We start from the raw sequence: 21,033 nt of genomic DNA on the forward strand, positions 1-21,033 counted from the left end.
TCACCGTATTCTTTTGAGGTAGTATATACAAAAACCCAAAAAGAATATAATACCTACTACTATGTAAAACCAGTATTCATGAGTACATTAATTTTAAAATATGTTTTCGAAGAAGAGCCTCTGAATAAAGGTTTCATTCTAAGATTTGGATAATCGGCCTTCTAAAATATTTTATTACACACTTTTTCTTGGTTTACTTGGTCCCTTAAGTCTGTATTACTACATTATTCTTCTGATCCACTACCACTAAGATAGGGTTATCTGGTCAACTGCTTGCCATTTTCCTAATAAAAACTATAGTTGTTTTATTTTTAACAATTAAAGCTTATCTTGTTTTGTTAGTTCAGTTAATTAAATTATACTGATTTCAGTTTTGAACATTTTCTTGGAGTACTTGTTACTTTCAACCATAGTGTCTTTATATATGATGTCTTGATTTAAGTCTTTCAGTTTCCACTTTTATTAAGCACATTGTCTTTCTTTGCAGGCCATTTTTGGGCTCCCAGAATATGTATTTTGTGTTTATTCAGCTCCTATCAAGTGGTTCTGCTTGGTTTGCCATAATCCTCATGGTTGTTACATGTCTATTTCTTGATATCGTAAAGAAGGTCTTTGACCGACACCTCCACCCTACAAGTACTGAAAAGGCACAGGTAACCACTTTTTATAATAAATTCAGTATCTTTTTAGTTAGGGATCTTTAGTAATGAATAGCTGTCATTATAATTTGTTTATGTCAGAAAATAGGAAATAGCCATTCCTGTTTCAAGTATTTTGTAACATAAACATTGTTCAATGTGATATTTTTGAAGTTATTTCTTACTATTTCTATTAATTTTATGACTACTGATAAATTATTTTTTTAATTACATTGTGGTGTTAGTAAAACTTTGTTTTTAGGTATGAAACTATCAAATTATATCCAGATAATAATAGTAAATATTTTTAAAGTAATATCACAGCATTCTATCATATAGATATATAATGAAGATCTATAGCCATGTCTTTAGAAACATAAGAATTTGAGTAATTTTTCTTTTTTTTTTTTCCTGAGACGGAGTCTTCCTCTGTCACCCAGGCTGGAGTGTAGTGGCACGATCTTGGATCACTGCAACCTCTACTTCCTGGGTTCAAGCAATTCTCCTTTCTCAGCCTCGTGAGTAGCTGGGATTACAGGCACGTGCCTCCACACCTGGCTATGTTTTGTATTTTTAGTAGAGACAGGGTTTCACCATGTTGGCTAGACTGGTCTCGATCTCCTGACCTTATGATCCGCCTGCCTTGGCCTCCCGAAGTGCTGGGATTACAGGCGTGAGCCACTGCACCCGGCCGAGTAATATTTTTTCTGATTATATTTTTTCACCAAAAAAGTATGAAATGAATTCTTTAAATAATTTGTACAGAATAGAATTTTTAAAAATACATTATCTCACTAAATATTTATTAATAAATATTAAACTACAGCAAATATTAGCAATATGTTACATAGTGCTTAAGAATCTTTGGGGCCTGATAGATCTCAGTTCAAATCCCACGTCTTCCACTTGGTATCTCTGTGACTTTGAATCTCAGTTTTCTCATTGGTAAAATTACGATAGAAATATCTCTTTTATTACCTTTCTAGTGAAGATTAAATGAAATAATTTCCAAATACATAGTAGATGCTCAAGGTTAGTAGCTATTTCGTTGAATGTGTCTTTTTTATATATTTGACTAGTACATGAGCTAGAAATCTCTCAGTTTGTCCTTTTAACTCTATCATAGTATTGGATAAATACTCTAAAAAACATTTCTAGTCCACTCTTATGCCCTGAGTTTATTAATCATTTAGTTCTTCCCAGGTTGAGATTTTTTAAACATGCTTGTAACATGCCAAATGAATTTTGGAAATTTAGTTGTATATTCATCCTACAAATAGAAAAACTACTTCCTAAACATTTGGTGATGTAAGTTAGGCTTCCTGACCAGTGCATTAGTTTTAATTTCAGTTGGTCATGTCCACAACATTTCTTTAGCATTTATTTGCTTTGATAACTGAATCCTAGCCAATATACACATTCACACCATTGAGACAGCATACGCCTGTGAAGCCTGACAAACTTGAATTCGGATATTGTTTCAGCAGTTCCTATGTATGTCCTTGATCAAGCACTTCATAAGCCTGTTTCCTCCTCTACAAAATCAGAAAAATAATTGCTACTTTACATGGTTGTTAGAGATAATGAGTATGAAGTACCTCACACTGAGCCTGTATATAGTTGATCCTCAGTAAAACAGTTATCATTGTAAGTAAAATGAGGATGAGAACGTTGCTCTGTTATACTGATCTCCAAATGGGGCTAAAACAATTTGCATAATCTGATTCCTCTATCTGTCCATGCCTATATATTTATATCAGTGTGGACAGACTTTTCCACTCTGCAATATATTACTTAAATATATATCAGAAAGTTTGCCTATCTTACTACTCCTAATCTTCTGAAAAAAAAAAAATTCACAATAAAAGAGTACTATTTTTAAGGCTTTGTCCATTATACTTACTCTAGATCTTTATGGAGAATAATTTGTCTCCCTGTTTTGACCTAAATACAGTTATATTTCACCAAAATATATGGATGGCATTGTTTTAAAGACTTAATTCTTGAGACCGGGTGCAGTGGCTCACACCTGTAATTCCAGCACTTTGGGAGGCCGAGGCGAGTGGATGGCTTGAGCTCAGGAATTTGAGACCAGCCTGGCCAACATGGTGAAAGCCTGTCTCTACTAAAAGTTAAAAATATAGGCCGGGCATGGTGGCTCACGCTTGTAATCCCAGCACTTTGGGAGGCCAAGGCAGGTGGATCATGAGGTCAGGAGATCGAGACCATCCTGGCCAACATGGTGAAACACCATCTCTACTAAAAATACAAAAAAAAATTAGCCGGGCATGGTGGCAGGCGCCTGTAGTCCCAGCTACTTGGGAGGAGAATCGTTTGAACCTGGGAGGTGGAGGTTGCAGTGAGCTGAGATGGCGCCACTGCACTCCAGCCTGGGCGACAGAGCAAGACTCCATCTCAAAAAATAATAATAAATAAAAATTTTTAAAAAATAAAAAAATTAGCCGGGCGTGGTGGCACACTCCTGTAGTCCCAGCTACTCAGGAGACTAAGGCATGAGAATCGCTTGAATCTGGGGTGCAGAGATTGCAGTCCACCCTAGGCGACAAAGAGAGACTCCGTCTCACAAAAAAAAAAAAAAAATTCTTTGTAAGAGTAAATATAGGTTCAGTATCCTTTATCCAAAATGCTTGTTTCAGATTTCAGATTGTTTAAAATTTTAGAATATTTGCATTATACTCATTGATTTAGCATCCTTAATACAAAATCTGAACTACTTCAATGAGCATTTTCTTTGAGCATCATGTCTGCACTCAAAAAGTTTCAGATTTTGGATTTTCAGATTGGAGATACTCAACCTGTAATCAGATGTATTTATGTTTATCCTTAGAAATTCTACTTTAGGCAGAGCATTTGCACACTTACATGTTTTCGTAGAGATTTCTTAATCATATAAAAGGTGATAATATTCTTATTACCTTTCCTATAGCCTCTTTTTAAAGGAATACATAGGAAATATTTGGACTACCTTAAGGTAGGCCATTAGACAAGTTAAAAGTTAAAAGTGCTTATATATATTTTGGTTCTTTCACTATCAAGCTAAAAATTGATTTAGTCTGATTAAAAATGGAATGTACAGTGAATCAATCATTTTATCTATGTATAAAAGCTAGTATAGTCTTCGTTCTTGGCTCACTAAATTTACTTCTGAATGACTTAACTGGATGTTCTAGGTGGTCTAATCCAAGAAGGAAGTCTCTTCTTCTACTCAGGGATCTTCTAGCCTGCTGGGGTTGGTGTGTTTTTTCCTTTCCTTTTTTCTGCTGAAACAGTATATGGTCATTGAAATCCTATATGTAACATTATTCCTTTGCTACAGGCAGTAGTCATTATTTTAGCTTTATATCATTCCTGATTTCAAATGATGGAGAAATGGCTAGAAAGCTGTCAGCTACTTCATTGTTTACCAAAACTAGCAGGAAAAATCGTATCAAAGGAAGAGCTGTCAGCATGTTTTCTGAGCCTTGTTTTTCTCCAGAATAACAATGTGGTGTTAAGAGTGAAGAATAAATTCTTTTGATGGCACAGCCAACAGCCCTACAAATGTTAGTCATGTATGTGTATCACCTATGATATTTATTCCTCGTGTAGGAACAGATGTATTTACAAAGCTTGTCCTGTGTCTGTCTCTTAGGTGATGAATACAGCTCACTGACTTGTTGTGTGTCCATTCCTTTTCTGTCCACTTATAGATGTACTCCAACACAGTTGCTTTAAGTGACGAGTTCATCGCACTGCAGCCATTGTCGAGGGCAAGGAATCAGCTGAGCAAACTTAGGTAGAGTAGGAGGAGTAGAGCCTCATTAACTCTTCTGCATGCTAAAGGTCAATTAAACAATACCAAAACATGGGCAGAGGCATGAATAAAGAGTGGGGCATTTTTGTTAGCATGGCCCTGTCTCTGGATAATTTGACCTTTATTAACATATACGTTAAAACCTAAAAAAAAAAAAATCCATTTCTTCTTTGAGAAGAAAATTCAGCTAAAAATTTAACGTGATCACAGAACAGAGATCTATACCTTATTAATATATTTTTTACACCTTAACTACCTTTTCTAGTACAATTCTAATGCTTCTGCTTGTCATGTTATCCATATTTATGAATGCTCCTGCATGTTGAGTAATTAAAGCTACATACTTGCAAGTGAGAGTTGCCCATTTTTTTTTATCTTGCCTTAATCTGTATTGTAAATACATGTGCATATTTATGTTTGTATATTGTAATGGCTGCTGAAGCATTTCATATCCTGGCTACTATTTAGTGCATCTATAAATTGAACAATGTGTGTGTATGTCTTATCTTTATCTCCACAGACAGATTCATTCTGTCAGTTTGTACAAAAAATAATAGTTTAGAGATGTCTTTTGATAGAAAGGGATGAAAGCTTAAATTCTAGAACTTTTTATATTAAGATACTAAAACTATGTATTAAGTATGGTTTGAAGGGGAAAAGTAATATGTTATTATTTTTCTTTTTAGAAATTGACACTTTTCCATTTCTTGCCCTATTGATTTCTTACAGATTCTTAATCACGTATTTTTTTAAATTCTTTTTTATTCTCAAGGTTTCTAATCTTTCTCTGTGTTCATTTGAATTTTAAATTCTGTTTTATTCTCAAGGTTTCTAATCTTTCTGTGTTCATCTGATCAAATGAATGGCTTTTACAAAGCACCACTTAACCTTTTATAAAACTCTTATGAGTTCATAATATTGAGCTGTTTAAAAATTTACTACAACTTTCAGGTTTTTTATTATTAGCTTCAACTTTAAAAAATATTCTGTTTCAAACTACAATGGTGTAATAATTACAGATGAGTATACAAATGGGTGTTTAAGTTGTAGTCAACTAAATTTTATATTTAAAATGAGAACTAAATTAAAACAAACTTAAAGATTTACCTTCACTTTTGGCTGAGCCAAATATGTGTATCACAATTTTATCAGTAGGTGACTTTAAAAACAGTGGCTTTCAATCACATTTTTGAGCATCTAATTGTTTAACTCTAAAGCAAAAGGAGAGCTCATTATTTAAAAGCACACTCTGGCCAACTGTTTTGTCATATAAATATTAACTTTTGTATTGTGAATAATCATATTTTTATGAAATCGTATTTTCATATATCATATTGGCTTAAATCAAACCACTTTTTTTTAGCAAAGTTAGATTTAAGAATAATGGAGAAAGGAGATCATAAATCAAAGAAATCACAGATTCTGTAATACTCTAATAAAACAGTAAGCTGAACATTCATCTGTGAAAGATCACAGTGAGAACAGGATATTGGTGAGATGGTCTTTCTGCAAGCCACTCTCCAATCAGGTGGTGTAACAAGTGGGAAAGAACACTGTTCAGAGAGCAGCAGACCTGAATGCTGGTGCTGCAGTTGGTGCTACTCCCAGTGGGTCCTAACCAAGTCACTTCACCTCTGGGCCTCCAGGTTCTTCACCTGTCACATGATCATTTTACGTATTGTGGTCTGTTTATTTACCATCAGCATCATAGAAGAGCAAAAAGAAGAAATACTGTGCTCAACTAAAAGCCAGGCTGAGAAAACAGTTACTCACATTGAGCAGTGGGTGGCCACTAGGTGGGCATTTGTTCATAGCTGCATGGAGAACAAGTGCCCATATACATCTTTCTGCTGATGCAGCCTCTAAATTTTGAATGCATCAGTTTTTTAAACTGCACTGAGCAATATTCCGTGGGTTTGATCGTAATAGCCTAACTATTTACTCCTGTGACAGAGAGGAAAACTGTATGGATATCAGATATCTTTAAGAGCTTTTTAATGTTTAATCAAGTTAGTACTTCTTAAGGATGATTAAGGCCAGGCGTTGGCTCACGCCTGTAAATCGCAGCATTTTGGGAGGCCAAGGCGGGTGGATCCCTTAAGGTCAAGAGTTCGAGGCCATCCTGGCCAACTTGGTGAAACCCCGTCTCTACTAAAAATACAAAAATTAGCTGGGGCGTGGTGGCAGGCGCCTATAATCCCAGCTACTCGAGAGGCTGAGACAAGAGAATCGTTTGAAGCCAGGAGTTGGAGATTGCAGTGAGCCAAGATCATGCCACTTCACTCCAGCCTGGACAACAGAGTGGGACTTCTTCTTAAAAAAAAAAAAAAAAAAAAAAAAGATTAGTACAAAACTATTAACAATTTTCTTTTGAATAAACAAAGCTCATTTTGAGTATTTTTCCCCTCTTCCCCTGTACTATAGGCAAAGCTATTAAGGTATCTTCACATAAACTTAGAATACCCTTAAAACCAAAAAATTCTGCTTATTTTTTGTTTATGTCAGAAATTCAGCATTGCATCTTTCATAGGAATAAATATTGGTCAGTCTTAATCCTGGAAAAATACATAGAGATGAGGCAAAATTATTTTTTATTCATTAAGGACATTGTCTTGTAATTTAATAAGATTTAAAATAAAGATGGCTATGGAAACATTTTAAACTTCCTTGGAAGATCTCTAATACAAATACAGAAAAAGAACTGAAATTCATATAAATTATTGACCCTCATTAAAAATCTGTTTCAAATTGAGGATTAAATTTCTTTTGTTAACAAATAGATCAGGTGAAGCCCTTTGCACACATGCTTAACATTTCTAAGGCCATGAAGTCCAGTTAGAGTAGAGAAGTCTTCTGAGAAGGGAAGCAGGAAAGGTGAGAAATTGGACATACCTTTGCAATAAGAACCCTAAATCTTGGTGGCAAATGAATTTAATACAAGAAACTGAATTTTATTGAAAGAAATTTGGTTTTAACTTAGCTGTAATATATGTTTAGTTAGAGATTTGTGCACTGGAAAATCATGGCTTTATTTTGTGTGCTTGTGTTCCCCTTAAGAAGTTCCCGTTAGCCCTCTTTTGTGACAGTAAATGTACTGTTCTTTGAACATTCTTTTGTGCCTCAGATTGTGGATGCCAACTTGTTGCTTTGATCTTAAACTTCTATATGGTGAAGAGTATCATTCTGTAATATGAGACTTGTTGCTTTTCTGTCCTTCCAGATGGAAGAAGATAAGGGTTCAGTCAGCTCAGCATATGAATTTGCTGAAAGCCAGCACAGAGGGGAGGACAGTAGGCACCTGCTAGCTGAGGCTTGCAGCCAGCAGGACAGTTGTTGCGTGCACTAGGTAGTACTGCGCTGGACCTTCCCGGGGACTCATCCGCTAAGTTCTCATGCTTGGGGGGCATGTCATGGGACACCTGACCTGACATTTCCATTTCTTTACTAATTCCTTCACTGTTCCTCATATGTTGTTTTAGTTTCGTTGTTTTCCTTTTTTGTGGTCTTTACATTTTTCGTATGTCCATCCCTGAAAATTTTGTCAATCTCTCTTTAGAGTTCCAAAGATAAATCAGACTTCACCTCACATTCTAAGCTGTGAAGATATTCTCACTACCTATTGTCTTACATTCAAGAAAATACTCCTTTTCACTTCTCCTTTTGAAAATATCATGCTATTTCTGTTATCTCTGAAATCATTTTCCCCCTTGCAGTTGTAGTTGTGTATCATTTACCCATCTTAATATAGTTAGATACTGAATTACTTATCTAAGTCACCTCTTAAGTTGAATGATCAAAGAGTAGGGTGCTTAGACTTAGTACTGAGAAATTTTCTGCTGACTGATATTCAACAAACTTTCCATTCTTTTCATAAATTTTTTTCTTTGAGACAGGGCCGCATTCCATTGCCCAGGCTAGAGTGCAGCGGCACGATCATGGCTCACTGCAGCCTCGACCTCCCGGGCTCAAGCGGTCCTCCCACCCCAGACCCCTCTCCCTCAGTAGCTGGGACTATAGGTGCATCCCACCATGCCCAGCTAGTTTTTTGTATTTTTTGTGGAGACTGGGTCTCGCCATGTTGCCCACACTGGTCTCAAACTCCTGGGCTCAAGCGATCTACCTGCCTCAGCCTCCCAAAGTGCTGGGATACAGGCGTGAGCCACCACACCTGGCTCATAAATTTTCATAGTTGTATCTTTTTGAAAAAAAAGAAGAAGAAGAAGAAGGCCGGGCATGGTGGCTCACACCTGTAATCCCAGCACTTTGGGAGGCTGAAGCAGGTGGATCATGAGGTCAGGAGATCAAGACCATCCTGGCTGACATGGTGAAACCCCGTCTCTACTAAAAATACAAAAACAAAAATTAACTAGGCGTGGTGGCGGACACCTGTAGTCCCAGCTACTCAGGAGGCTGAGGCAGGAGAATGGCATAAACCTGGGAGGCGGAGCTTGCATTGAGCCGAGATGGCACCACTGCACTCCAGCCTGGGTGACAGAGTGAGACTCCGTCTCAAAAAAAAAAAAGAAAAAAATTGATGAGAGTTTGATTTTCTCTTCTCTCGAGGAATAACCCTGACAACCATTTCTAGACCTAATTAGGATATGCAGAATATTTGGATTGGTAGTAATTATGGAGGATAAAATTTCCTGCCACTAATAATTGTATTATTTGGACTAATTGCTATTTTATTTATTGTAATTACTAGTCAAGAAAGTGCTGTTGTCTCATATGGGAGAAGCAGTGATGAAACTGTAGCAAAGCCACTTGAAAATTGTAAATCTTTTAACAACACTATAAATCAGACCCTGGAACAGGTAGAATAATTTGAAGAATCTGGACTATTCGATAAGGTACAGTTTTTAAATTAGATTAGTGGATTGCCCTAAATGAAAAATTAATCAACTCTGTTATTAAATATCATCAGTTGAAAAGATATTCAAAATAATTCTGAATTTTTGTTTTGGTATGCTTCATATGATTATATTTACAGTATATTTCTCTTGCATTGTGCCTTGCTATAGAAAGATGTTTAGTTTTTTTTAATAGGCTCTGATTGAGCTCCAAAGAAAGCTCATATGAAGAGCTTGCTGCTGCCTAGGATTTATGTTATGCCCTGGATAGTCCACAAAGCAGATAATCTACTTGAGACCTGACAATACTAAAACTATAAAATTGTGTCCTCTGTAATAAAAGTTCCCCACACATTCAGATTCTAGTGGATATTTCATATGATGTGGATCTGGTACTGCTTTGCTTTAATATGTCCATTAAATGTACAGTACAGCTGAGAATTGGGTTCTTAGAATGTTCCCATTAAATAACAGGAGCCTTATTATGGTGATTTTTGCCTAGGAACGGTAAGTGAATTCTCTCTTACACCCTGTGATGTTAATTTACCCTCTGCATTAAATTTGGGGATTTTATCATTTTTCACAGGTATTAATTTCTTCCTCACCTAAATTACAAATTCCTAGTCATATGTTGTTATTTATGTAACCAGTAAAATACATTAAAACAAAAGGCCCTTAGTCCTCTTTCAAACTAAGAATAAGCCAGATTATTAAAATAAATTTACCAAATCAATATAATTCTCATATTATTATTATTATTATTTTTTTTTTGAGATAGACATAGGGTCTCACTCTGCTGTCCAGGCTGGAGTGCAGAGGCACCATCTTGGTTCAATGCGACCTCCACCTCCTGGGTTCAAGCAATTCTCCTGCCTCAGCCTACAGACAGGCTGGGACTACACACGCAGCTAATTTTTGTATACTTAGTAGAGACAGGGTTTCGTCTTGTTGGCCAGGCTGTTCTTGAACTCCTGGCCTCAAGTGATTCACCTTCCTTGCCTCCCAAAGTTCTGGGATTACAGATGTAAGCCACCACGCCCGGTCCATATTCTTAGGTATGTAATACATACAGAAATCTCTTTCTCTTGAGAAATGCCTAAAAGACAGTATGGAAGTATTTTATGACAGTCTTTCTAAGTTGTTTATTTTACTTAGAGGGAAGGAGAGAGGAAAGGGAGTTTAGAAGAGTGAATATGAGCTTGAAGAATGTTTTGGAGAAACAGGCCTTGAGTAAGATGTACCAGTTACTCAGATTTCATCACTTCCTGGCTATCTCCATTGCAGTTCTGAATTATGAGATGAAGCTCATTACTTGTTTTAGAGATTTTATGATTCTTAATCAGATTTGAAAATCAGTAATATTTGATGACTTGATTTTACATTAAAAAGAAAAACATTTCCTTAAACACAAACCTCTTCTTTTTTCATTTTTGTTTTTATAGTTAAGAGTTTAAAGCTTCTTTCCAAATAACTCCGTTAAGGCCATGCAAGGTGCTCACTTTGATTATCCAGTATATAGAACACCTTTAAGGGCAAAAGACCTAATTATCTAAACTTTAAAAAACAAAAACCTTTATTTGATTTGATAGAATGTCATAGATGTGACTAAAAAATGTTAGAAATGTAAGACATTTTTCTAAAATTTATAAGATTTAAGGAAAGTTGTAAGGTTTCAGGAAAATATTTTGTATAAGCAATAAGAAATGTCTAAGTGTTTATTGTCATTGACATGAAAATAATGGAAATAAAAGCAGTGAGCCAGAATTTATTTCAAAAGGCAGTTTCTGTGAAGATGAGCATTGTTGTTATCTGTGCATAGTCATGTTGAATAGACATAGTTGTTTTGCTTGACAGCCTTTCTAGCACTAAATTATGTGGTTATTCCTGGGAGCAAGTGTGGTGGAAAGTGAGGCTTACCAATCACAACTTCTAGTAAATTAAAAGTTACCTCTTGTTACCACTAGGTAGGGTCTCACTCCCATTACTATGCTTTTTTTCTTTTCTGTTATTTATAAGTGGTCTCCCAAAACGTAATGATTTCCTCTCCTTACTTTGAATGAAATGAGCTCTAAATGCTCCACTCCCATTCTCCCTCACCCAATTATACTGGCAACTATGTCTATACAGGTACTCTGGCCGAGCTCCCAGTTCCTGAATATTGAGATCAAAGATGTATATATGGGAAAGTAGTAGAGCTTGGAGGTTTGCTAGAGAACAGTATAGCATTTTCTATAGATAGCTTTACAGAAACACAGCCAACATTCAGCATTTTAAAAGCAGCTGAGGCTGGCCACGGTGGCTCGTGCTTATAATCCTAGCACTTTGGGAGGCTGAGGTGGGCGGATTGTCTGAGCTCAGAAGATAGAGACCAGCCTGGGCAATATGGTGAAACCTCATCTCTACTAAAATACAAAAAATTAGCTGGGCGTGGTGGTGTGTGCCTGTAGTCTCAGCTACTCAGGAGGCTGAGCCATGAGAATTGCTTGAACCCAGGAGGTGGAGGTTGCAGTGAACCGAGATCACACCACTGCACTCCAGCCTCCAGCCGGGCAACAGAGTGAGACTCGGTCTCCAGAAAACAACAACAACAACAAAAAAAAAACAAGCAGCTGAGTTCTTTTTTCTTTAGAGAAAAAAGGAAACGTATACATACAAACTATATATACACATATATATACTTAGTTCAAAAAGTGATCTGAAGAAGTCAGTTCTTAAAATTTTTGACATTTCAAGATGTTTACCTTCTCTGTTGGGATGTCCATATTTTAATAACTGTCCTTCAGTTTTAAAGTGAAGGATGGCCAGGCTCAGTAGCTCACACCTGTAATCCCAGCACTTTGAGAGGCTGAGGTGGGAGGACCACTGGAGGCCAGGAGTTTGAGACCAGCCTGGGCAGTATAGTAAGACCCTGTCTCTACTAAAATTAGAAATTAGCCTGACATGATGACACACACCTGTAGTAGCTACCCAGGAGGCTGAGGTGGAAGGATTGCTTGAGCCCAGGAGGTTGAGACTGCAGTGAGCTAGGATCGATTGTGCCACTGCACTCCAGCCTGGATGACAGAGCAAGACCCTGTCTCTAAAAATAATAAAAATAAAGTGAAAGGTGATGAATGCAAAGCAAGATGATTACCAAGGTCAGATCCAGACCAAGGCAGTGTCTTGCACATATATGGATACTCAGGCCCTGGCTACCTTCTGGGTGTCATCTCGATGAATTTCTCCCAGTTGATTGAGCACCAGCTTTGAGCAAAGCACATGTTAAACTAAAAAGTGTCAGACAAGATCCTTGCTCTTTTGAGTTTCTGGTTTAGTTCTCTCCAAGGAAATGTGGTAAAGGACCAGTTTGTTATTTTCTTGTTTTGTTTTAATTTCCAGTTTATCTTGAGCCAGTGCTTTTACAAATACAATAAAAATGAATTATAGGAAAATGAAATCTAAAGATATATAAAATAAGCCCCAATTTTTAACAGTTATAAACATACTTTGTCCAACTGCTGTAAAAATTTCTAAGCTCTTATTCTCACAGATTAGAAATGCTTATTTCTTCATGGGCCAGTAATAGTGTTTATGGATCAGCATTGATCTATGGACCATACTTTGAGTCACAACTGGTCTTTTTGCAAGGGGACAGTACCGTGCACTCCCTTACACTTAGGCTAAGCTTCTGTTGAATACACACCACATTGCTGCCCACACATAGCCACTCTTTCTCCTCCTTCAGCCTGGAATATCTTTTCTCCCCCATCTCCTGCTATTGAAATGCCCCCCCCCCCCAAGTCCTTTAAGATGTATTTTAAATGCCACCTTTTTCATGAAATCTTAATGCCCTCCCACCAGTACCACTAACAGCAGCTGGGTTTGAGCTTTCCCTCCTATTTTCTGAGTAGTCTGCCTCTTAAAATCATAAGCACAGGGTTACTATCCCCTGTGGAAAGTGGCACAGTACCTTGCTCAATAAATAGAAGTTTAAGTGCTTGTGCCAATTAAGTTATACAAGTAAGCAGTGAAATAGAATCAGAGAAAGAGATGACTCATCGTTGGAGAGGTGAGGGAAGTTTGATGGAGATGGTAGGATTTAAGCTGAACCCTGAGGTAGGGGTCAGCATTCTGACCCTGATTGATGGCAGGCCCCGACACGTGCCCACAGGCAGGGAACACTGGTTAGCTGGAGTGGAGACTGCACCAGAGCATTGGGAAGCAGAGCAGGAAAGGCAGCCTGGGGTCAGGCTGTAAAGGGCCTTCAAGGCTTCATGGGGTGTGGGGCTTTATCCTTTGAGCATGTAGGAGCCCTGGAGTCTGGGTTGCTACAAGGGGTAAATTTGAGATTGGGGAAACGAGTCCAGAGACCCAAAGAGAATACTGGAAAACTGATGAAATCCTGTTACCTAAACCAGCATTTCCTAAACTATTCTTCTGAATATGAATGATCCTCCTGGTGTTGCTTAATGTTTGCTGGTTGCGGGGTGGGGGTGTATGGTTTCTCCCACTAAGAAAATGAGTGGGAGAATTATGATATCTCAGGCTTCCCCCATGGAGATGACCATGTATCCTGACTTGACAGTCCTCTACTTTAAAAGTCTGTTTAGAACTTTGTTAAATTAGTGTTTCCCAAATTTAATTGAACACCGACCCCCTTTTTTTCATGAAATGTCTGTAAATATCTTACAAAACACAGTTTAAGAAACTGTGCCCTAAACAATTCTAAACCAAGAGTATTGTAACGAAAGAACAAGTCAAGTTTGGCTCAGTGCTTAGTTGATCCTAGGACACTGTCATCAGGCAGTTGCCAGATAAGAACCATGTTGTTTCACACTGTGTGGTGTTGAATCTTCTGAGCATGGATCTTGCAGGACATCAGCAGTTTACATTCAGAATGCCAGGTTTGTGTTCCACCACTTCCGTCTCTTCTGTTCGTTGTGAGCATCTCCACAAACATCCTCTGTTGCCTGCACCCAGCACATGGTGATTCCCAACCTTCGCGGAAGTACAACCCTGTATTTATTCTCCTTCTCTATCCTCAAAAGATGTGTTATGTAGGATGTTATATATGTAAAAGAAAGTGAATTGAAATAAGGTGTTTTTTTAAAACAACAGCCTTGAAAAATTTCGGAGCATCCTTGACAAACAAAACCAGGGTTGGGATTCATCGAGCTACGTGGTCATACCATCTTTCCCCCTCATTTTTGCTTAGTTAAAATTGTTAGTCATGTGGAATAAAATTATCTTGCTGGGCTATTTATGCGTGAATCAACATAAATCTTGCATACTTTCAGAAAGTAATTCAGTTTCAAATCTTGATAGTACTACTTATTCACTTGTTTAATAAATTTTAATTTATTAAACTGACAGCTAACTGTTAAAAAGCAGGATGAGCTGATGCTGGGATGATTGCCACTTAAAAGTTTTTAGCAATTTATGATAAATGATGCTTTTTTCAAAGATAAGTACGGAGTGGATATCTGTAGAGTGCTTAGAACCTGGCACATAGTAAAGCATATGTAAAGTGTGTGCTGCCATTGTTGTTGTTACTGAAGATTGGGGCGAGGTCCTGCCTGATTGTTATTTCCCAGTCTTCAAGATAATTCATACTCCACTTATCTCAATTGTTAGACATTTTTCATTGAAATTGCAGGAGCATTTCACCTAAAGAAAAACTCCATGCAGAACTGGAATTCATTACATTCCTGAGTGGTTGATGGAAATCATTTTGACCATAATAAATGATTAAAACAAAACATTAAAAGTAGATTTAAATAATATCCAGCTTCTTAATTTATATAATTATTTTACTAGACCTCTAATTTAGGATACGAGGCTTTAAAATAATTTTGTATGGTTATACTCTAGTAAATTAAAGCCTTTCATATGTTTCCCATATCATAGAAAAACATGTAGGTTTATATATGTTACCTTTTATTTGAAAGTGCTTGTTGTAATTTTCCAATGCTTTTCAGAAGTCCAAATCTTTAAACAACTGATGTTTTCTGCTTCACCTCCCGCAGCTTACTGAAACAAATGCAGGTATCAAGTGCTTGGACTCCATGTGCTGTTTCCCGGAAGGAGAAGCAGCATGTGCATCTGTTGGAAGAATGCTGGAACGAGTTATAGGAAGATGTAGTCCGACCCACATCAGCAGGTGTGAAATCTCTCTAAGTAGCCTTTGCTGCAGATGAGTATCCTATCTGGAACAGGATGAACCTGCAGCTCTAGATACCTAATAAATCAGCAGCTGGTTTTACCAACTGAAGCAGGAAGTCTGCTATTGATTAGCACTCTTTGGTGGTAGATTTCACTTTGTGGCTTTGGGGTAAGGGCTTTTTCACTCACAAAGGAAGAGAAAGCACCTTTGAAGAGACTTCATCTAATGAACAAAAAATTTTATTTCATAATCTTTCTAAAATGTGCTCAGTAGGAGTGTGTATATGGTACTCTTATGGTTTGTATAACTTTCTTTTTTAAATTTTACATATACTATTTCCTTTTTATTTTTTTTAAATTTTTTTGCTTTTTGTCTTTACAAAATAATCTCAACATAACAGTGAAGTCAAAGGCTTTCCTTTTCTTACTCTGTATGTATATTTTCCAGTTGGTTATTTGAGGCTTTGAGGTATTTATAAACACAAAAGGCTGTATTTCTGCTCCCCTACCTCCTCTTATGTCTGTAATGAAGTTTTGAAATGAGTCATGATTTTTAAGCTTCTTTTGCTTGGTATTTATTGTCTAATTAAAAGTGTATGAGTTAGAACAGGCTCTTTAAATTATGGAGTAAAAGAATCTTAGCATTTTTGTCCCCTCCTAAATCTGTTTCTTGAATGAGATTTATCACCATGCCTGCTCTTGTGCACCATAACAAAAAAAATACCACCTTTTGGTAAACACCATTTAAAATTCATTTAAACTTGCAATGGATTTATTTATTCATACATTTCCCCAAGAGTTATATCACTATTTAGAGGATGTTAGGGGGTAGAAAGAGCTTTTTCCACACTTGTTTTTCTTTAGGTGAATGATACCATATTCTCAAAATCAGGGCAGCAGTACACGGTATGCATGGAGGTACAAATGGGCAGGGAGATATGTTGGTTCCCATTGTCCCAAATGTGCTACATGAATATTAGCACTTTCTACATTTGCCAGGGCTTGGAAAAGTTTGGAAATTACCCCAGGAACAGGTTATTAAGAGTAAAGAAGGCATTACTCCTATCTACTGGAAAAAGGATTTTTATTATTTTGGTTAGCTTTGTGTTTTAAAAAAAAATGATGAGTATGATATCATTCATCTATTATAAAATTCAGGTAACTTTTACTGGTGAACTTGTTAGTTCTCACTTGAGCTTTAGCTTAGCCATGCCTTTATGATACAATTGAATTTATAAATAGCATTCTTATGTTAACATAATGTCTGTGGTTTCAGTCCCCATTTATTCTGACTTGATTATAACATGTGATCTGAAATATTTCCATAATGCTGTGATATCATTTTGTAGTAATTTCATTCCACGTAGAAGGTTGAGCACTTAAACTCTGGGACTTTGTTATGATTTACATAATTGTATTATAAAATGTGGCTCTGTCAAGTACCTAGGCCAGGAAGTTCCAAAAGAGCTTGATTTATAATATTATTTTACCTAATAACATAGCTTCATTGCACAGAATCAAGATACGAGTTAGACTAAGATACAATAGAACCTTTACAGAATTTTTTCAACTTCTCCTTCAATGGAAATTTCTCTTTAATGACAATATACGTTTTTGTTAATGATTTTTTTAAAACTAGAATTTTAAATGAGCCCCACATTTTTTCTGCTGTATACATATATCCATTTTCTTGAGATCGATTATGTAGGTAATATGCCCCCATTATTCTTTACATAGCCATTTTGATGCAGCATTACCTCTTTTGAACCTGCCCCAGGAGTTATTGAATTTACTTTGACATGTTCTCTTGAAGGTAACTATTATCATCTATACTTCTTTTCACTTAAAATTGTGCCATATTATTTTTTTCTGAATTTTTTTATTCTCTTAATAAAATGTTTAACTTAGTAATTAATATCATATTAGACTATAAATGCCCTTCCACTTTTCTCCAACATCACAGGTTATATTATTGGTTACTATTATTTTCTTACCTTTTTTCTCATGTGAATAATCTAGAAAGTCTTTTCAGACCTGTTCATTCTTTTCTAGGGGATAAAGTCATATAATAACACCAAGCTACCTGGTGCTTTTCAAGGGCTATGTGAAAATTGCCATAGATGCATTAACATTATATTTAAACTTTCAAAGTCATTTTGATACGTAGAGTTCTGTTTTTGTTTTTTACATATAATTGTATTTGTGAAATGTGTTGGGCATTTCCATTGTGACTTTAGAGCAGCATCTATTCTATATTTCTATTTCATGTCTAATTTAAGAGGTAGGGCAAGGCTGAGACTGCCATTCCAAGATGTAGAAGCCCTTGGCTGTGTGTTCCATTGACATAGTAAACTCAAGAGTAATGGGCATCACTTGAGAAATGCCACCAGTGTTTTTTATATGACAGATTTCTTTGGTGATTACATTTGTACCATCCAGGCACAAAAATTCGACTTACATTTTACTAATTGATGTTGTCAGTGAAGTGTCCCATATTGCAGGCTGAGTTTCAAGGGCAGCGTCATGGTGCCATTATAAAGGATATGCCATGTTGCACCCTAAAGAGCTGGATTTTAGCAATAAAAGATTTTCTGTTCGTATATTACTAACAGTTAAGTTACTGTATCCTAATCAAAACTATCTTCTACATAGAAAGTAATATGTAGTTCAAGTGTTTAATGTTCTGTCAAAAATTATATTTAACATCTGAATGCACATGTGTGCTTTGAAAAAAATTAAAAATGAAGGAGACTTTACCTAATAAGATTATTCTGTGTAAGCAATATGGAAAGAAGAAAAACTAATATAAAGTATTGGCAGTTTGGAATTGGACATCTGACTCCAGATAATTGGAGTATTGATAGCTGTTATAGTTAAAAGTTATAGTTAAAAGCCTACTTCTCCCCTGTAAATACTATTTAAGAAATTTTCATCTTCTCATTTTATTCATTTATTCTACCAATACTGAGTGCCCAATATATGTCAGACACAGTTCTAGATGCTAGGGAGATAGTAGTGAACAAGTCCTTCCCTAACCTAAGGTAGATACTGTTCCAGCTTCTCTAGAAACTAGTCGAATTAAAGTTGAGCTACATACAAACTTAGCATCTCTGGGAAAGAGAAAATATTTGACAAAGGTGAATTGGGGCCATTTTTAATGCTCATCTCTTCCTGGAATATCTCTGTTTAGAGAAGGTGGGAACCCTGGAAAAAGCTACATAAAATGTATTTATTGTTAAATGTGTTTAGTCTCATAAGAAAAGCAACCTTTCACTTGGTGATCCTAACATTGTCCTTGAACTAGGTTAGTCTATTTTAAGCATGGCAGGCTACTTTTGGTCTTGAGTTATTTTAGCTTAAATTAACTCAAGCTAATTTAAGTTTACAGCTGCACATAAAGTATTATGTAACGAATTGCTTTAGGGCCTTATCATTCAGACACCATTTAACTTTTCTGGACCAGTAGAGGATCATTTGTTCTTAGTTAAGTGAAAACGCTAGTGACCTACAGGTGTCTTTGATGCCTTTTGAATATATCATTCACTACATTCAAGCTAATTACGCTAAAGTCTTTAGAATAGGATTTATAGCTGAAATGAAATGATCAGGAATAGGAACATACTACTGTTTCATTCCAAAGCCTTTGGTAAGTGGGATTTGGGTTTGTTTTTGTAAACTGAACTTTTCAGTAAAACTGAATGTGCATAACTCTTAATAACATACTGAATTGTTAAGACTTTAAAAGCATCTCATGCTTTACTACATATAGAAACTGTTTTAATGCTAATGAATGTTTGAATTTTGGCTAATATTTTTATATGATGACTAGAGCATTATTTTTCCCAAGTTTTTATATAATATAAATAGAAAGTTTGGGCATTCAATACTAGTATGAAGAACCTCTCTTTAGCATTTAAATGAATCAATCAGTGACTGCATTTGGGTCCTAAGTTTTAGAGTAAATTTTTTTCTCAATTAAAACATAGGTCCTGGTGAGCCAAACTTTTCTCTTATTGTTACTTTAGATCATGGAGTGCATCGGATCCTTTCTATACCAACGACAGGAGCATCTTGACTCTCTCCACAATGGACTCATCTACTTGTTAAAGGGGCAGTAGTACTTTGTGGGAGCCATTTCACCTCCTTTCCTAAAATTCAGTGTGATCACCCTGTTAATGGCCACACTAGCTCTGAAATTAATTTCCGAAATCTTTGTAGTAGTTCACACCCACTCAGAGTTATAATGGCAAACAAACAAAGAATACAAGCCCCTCCCAACACCCTTAATTTGAATCTGAACATGTTAAAATTTGAGAGTAAAGAGACATTTTTCATCTCTTTGTCTGGTTTGTCCCTTGTGCTTATGGGACTCCTAATGGCATTTCAGTCTGTTGCTGAGGCCATTATATTTTAATATAAATGTAGAAAAAAAGAGATAAATCTTAGTAAAGTGTATTTTTTAGTATTAGCTTGATTACTGACTCTTCTATTTAAATCTGCTTCTGTAAATTATGCTGAAAGTTTGCCTTGAGAACTCTATTTTTTTATTAGAGTTATATTTGAAGCTTTTCATGGGAAAAGTTAATGTGAATACTGAGGAATTTTGGTCCCTCAGTGACCTGTGTTGTTAATTCATTAATGCATTCTGAGTTCACAGAGCAAATTAGAAGAATCATTTCCAACCATTATTTACTGCAGTATGGGGAGTAAATTTATACCAGTTCCTTTAACTGTACTGTAACACAGCCTGTAAAGTTAGCCATATAAATGCAAGGGTATATCATATATACAAATCAGGAATCAGGTCCATTCACCGAATTTCAAATTGACGTTTACTAATATTTTTGTGACAGAGTATGAAGACCCTATAGTGGGTAAATTAGATACCATTAGCATATTATTAATTTAATGTTTTTATCATTGGATCTTTTGCATGCTTTAATCTGGTTAACATATTTAAATTTGCTTTTTTTCTCTTTACCTGAAGGCTCTGTGTATAGTATTTCATGACATCGTTGTAAAGTTTAACTATATCAATAAAAAGTTTGGACAGTATTTAAATATTGCAAATATGTTTAATTATACAAATCAGAAGAATATGGGTAATTAAACCAATAAAAAGAGAAGAGCCTCTTTCTGCAGCCAGCGTAGACTTGCTCTTCCCTTTCTGTAAGCTAGATTTTAGAATAAAGGGTTTCAGTTAATAATCTTATTTTCAGGTTATGTCATCTAAGTTATAGCAAACTACCACAATACAGTGAGTTCTGCCAGTGTCCCAGTGCAAGGCATATTTTCAGGTGTGGCTATGGAATGTAAATTGTTAAAGTCTAAAATGCTAAACTTGTGTCAGGTAACGTTAGCAATAAATTACAATGCTAAGAATGATTAATCGGGTACATGTTACTGTAATTAACTCATTGCACTTCAAAACCTAACAACTTCCATCCTGAATTTATCAAGTAGTTCAGTATTGTCATTTGTTTTTGTTTTACTGAAAAGTAATGTTGTCTTAAGATTTAGAAGCGATTATTAATTAGTTTAAGAACTATTACCCAGCTCTAAGCAAATAATGATTGTATACATATTAAGA

The 21,033-nt window shown here is 35.9% G+C and overlaps 1 protein-coding gene across 9 annotated transcripts in view; it reads left to right on the forward strand.

Annotated features, from left to right (window-relative positions):
• ATP11B (ATPase phospholipid transporting 11B (putative)) overlaps positions 1 to 21,033 on the forward strand; it is a 130,714-nt gene that overhangs the window by 106,568 nt on the left and 3,113 nt on the right. For 3 of the 9 annotated variants that reach the window (XM_032174068.2, XM_032174063.2, XM_058427030.1), the window contains 3 exons: positions 488 to 653; positions 15,308 to 15,441; positions 19,469 to 19,777. In XM_032174068.2, the coding sequence (XP_032029959.1) occupies positions 488 to 653; positions 15,308 to 15,441; positions 19,469 to 19,550 (382 nt within the window). In that variant the 3' untranslated portion in view covers positions 19,551 to 19,777. Of the gene's footprint in view, positions 1 to 487; positions 654 to 4,348; positions 4,435 to 7,672; positions 7,799 to 15,307; positions 15,442 to 17,180; positions 17,257 to 19,468; positions 19,778 to 21,033 lie in introns of those variants that run through there. The other 6 variants (XR_009209508.1, XM_032174066.2, XM_032174065.2 and 3 more) reach the window with 6 other exon arrangements.

The sequence above is a fragment of the Hylobates moloch genome, unplaced genomic scaffold (genome assembly GCF_009828535.3).
Source record: "Hylobates moloch isolate HMO894 unplaced genomic scaffold, HMol_V3 SCAFFOLD_13, whole genome shotgun sequence".
In the NCBI taxonomy this organism is placed as follows: domain Eukaryota; kingdom Metazoa; phylum Chordata; class Mammalia; order Primates; family Hylobatidae; genus Hylobates; species Hylobates moloch.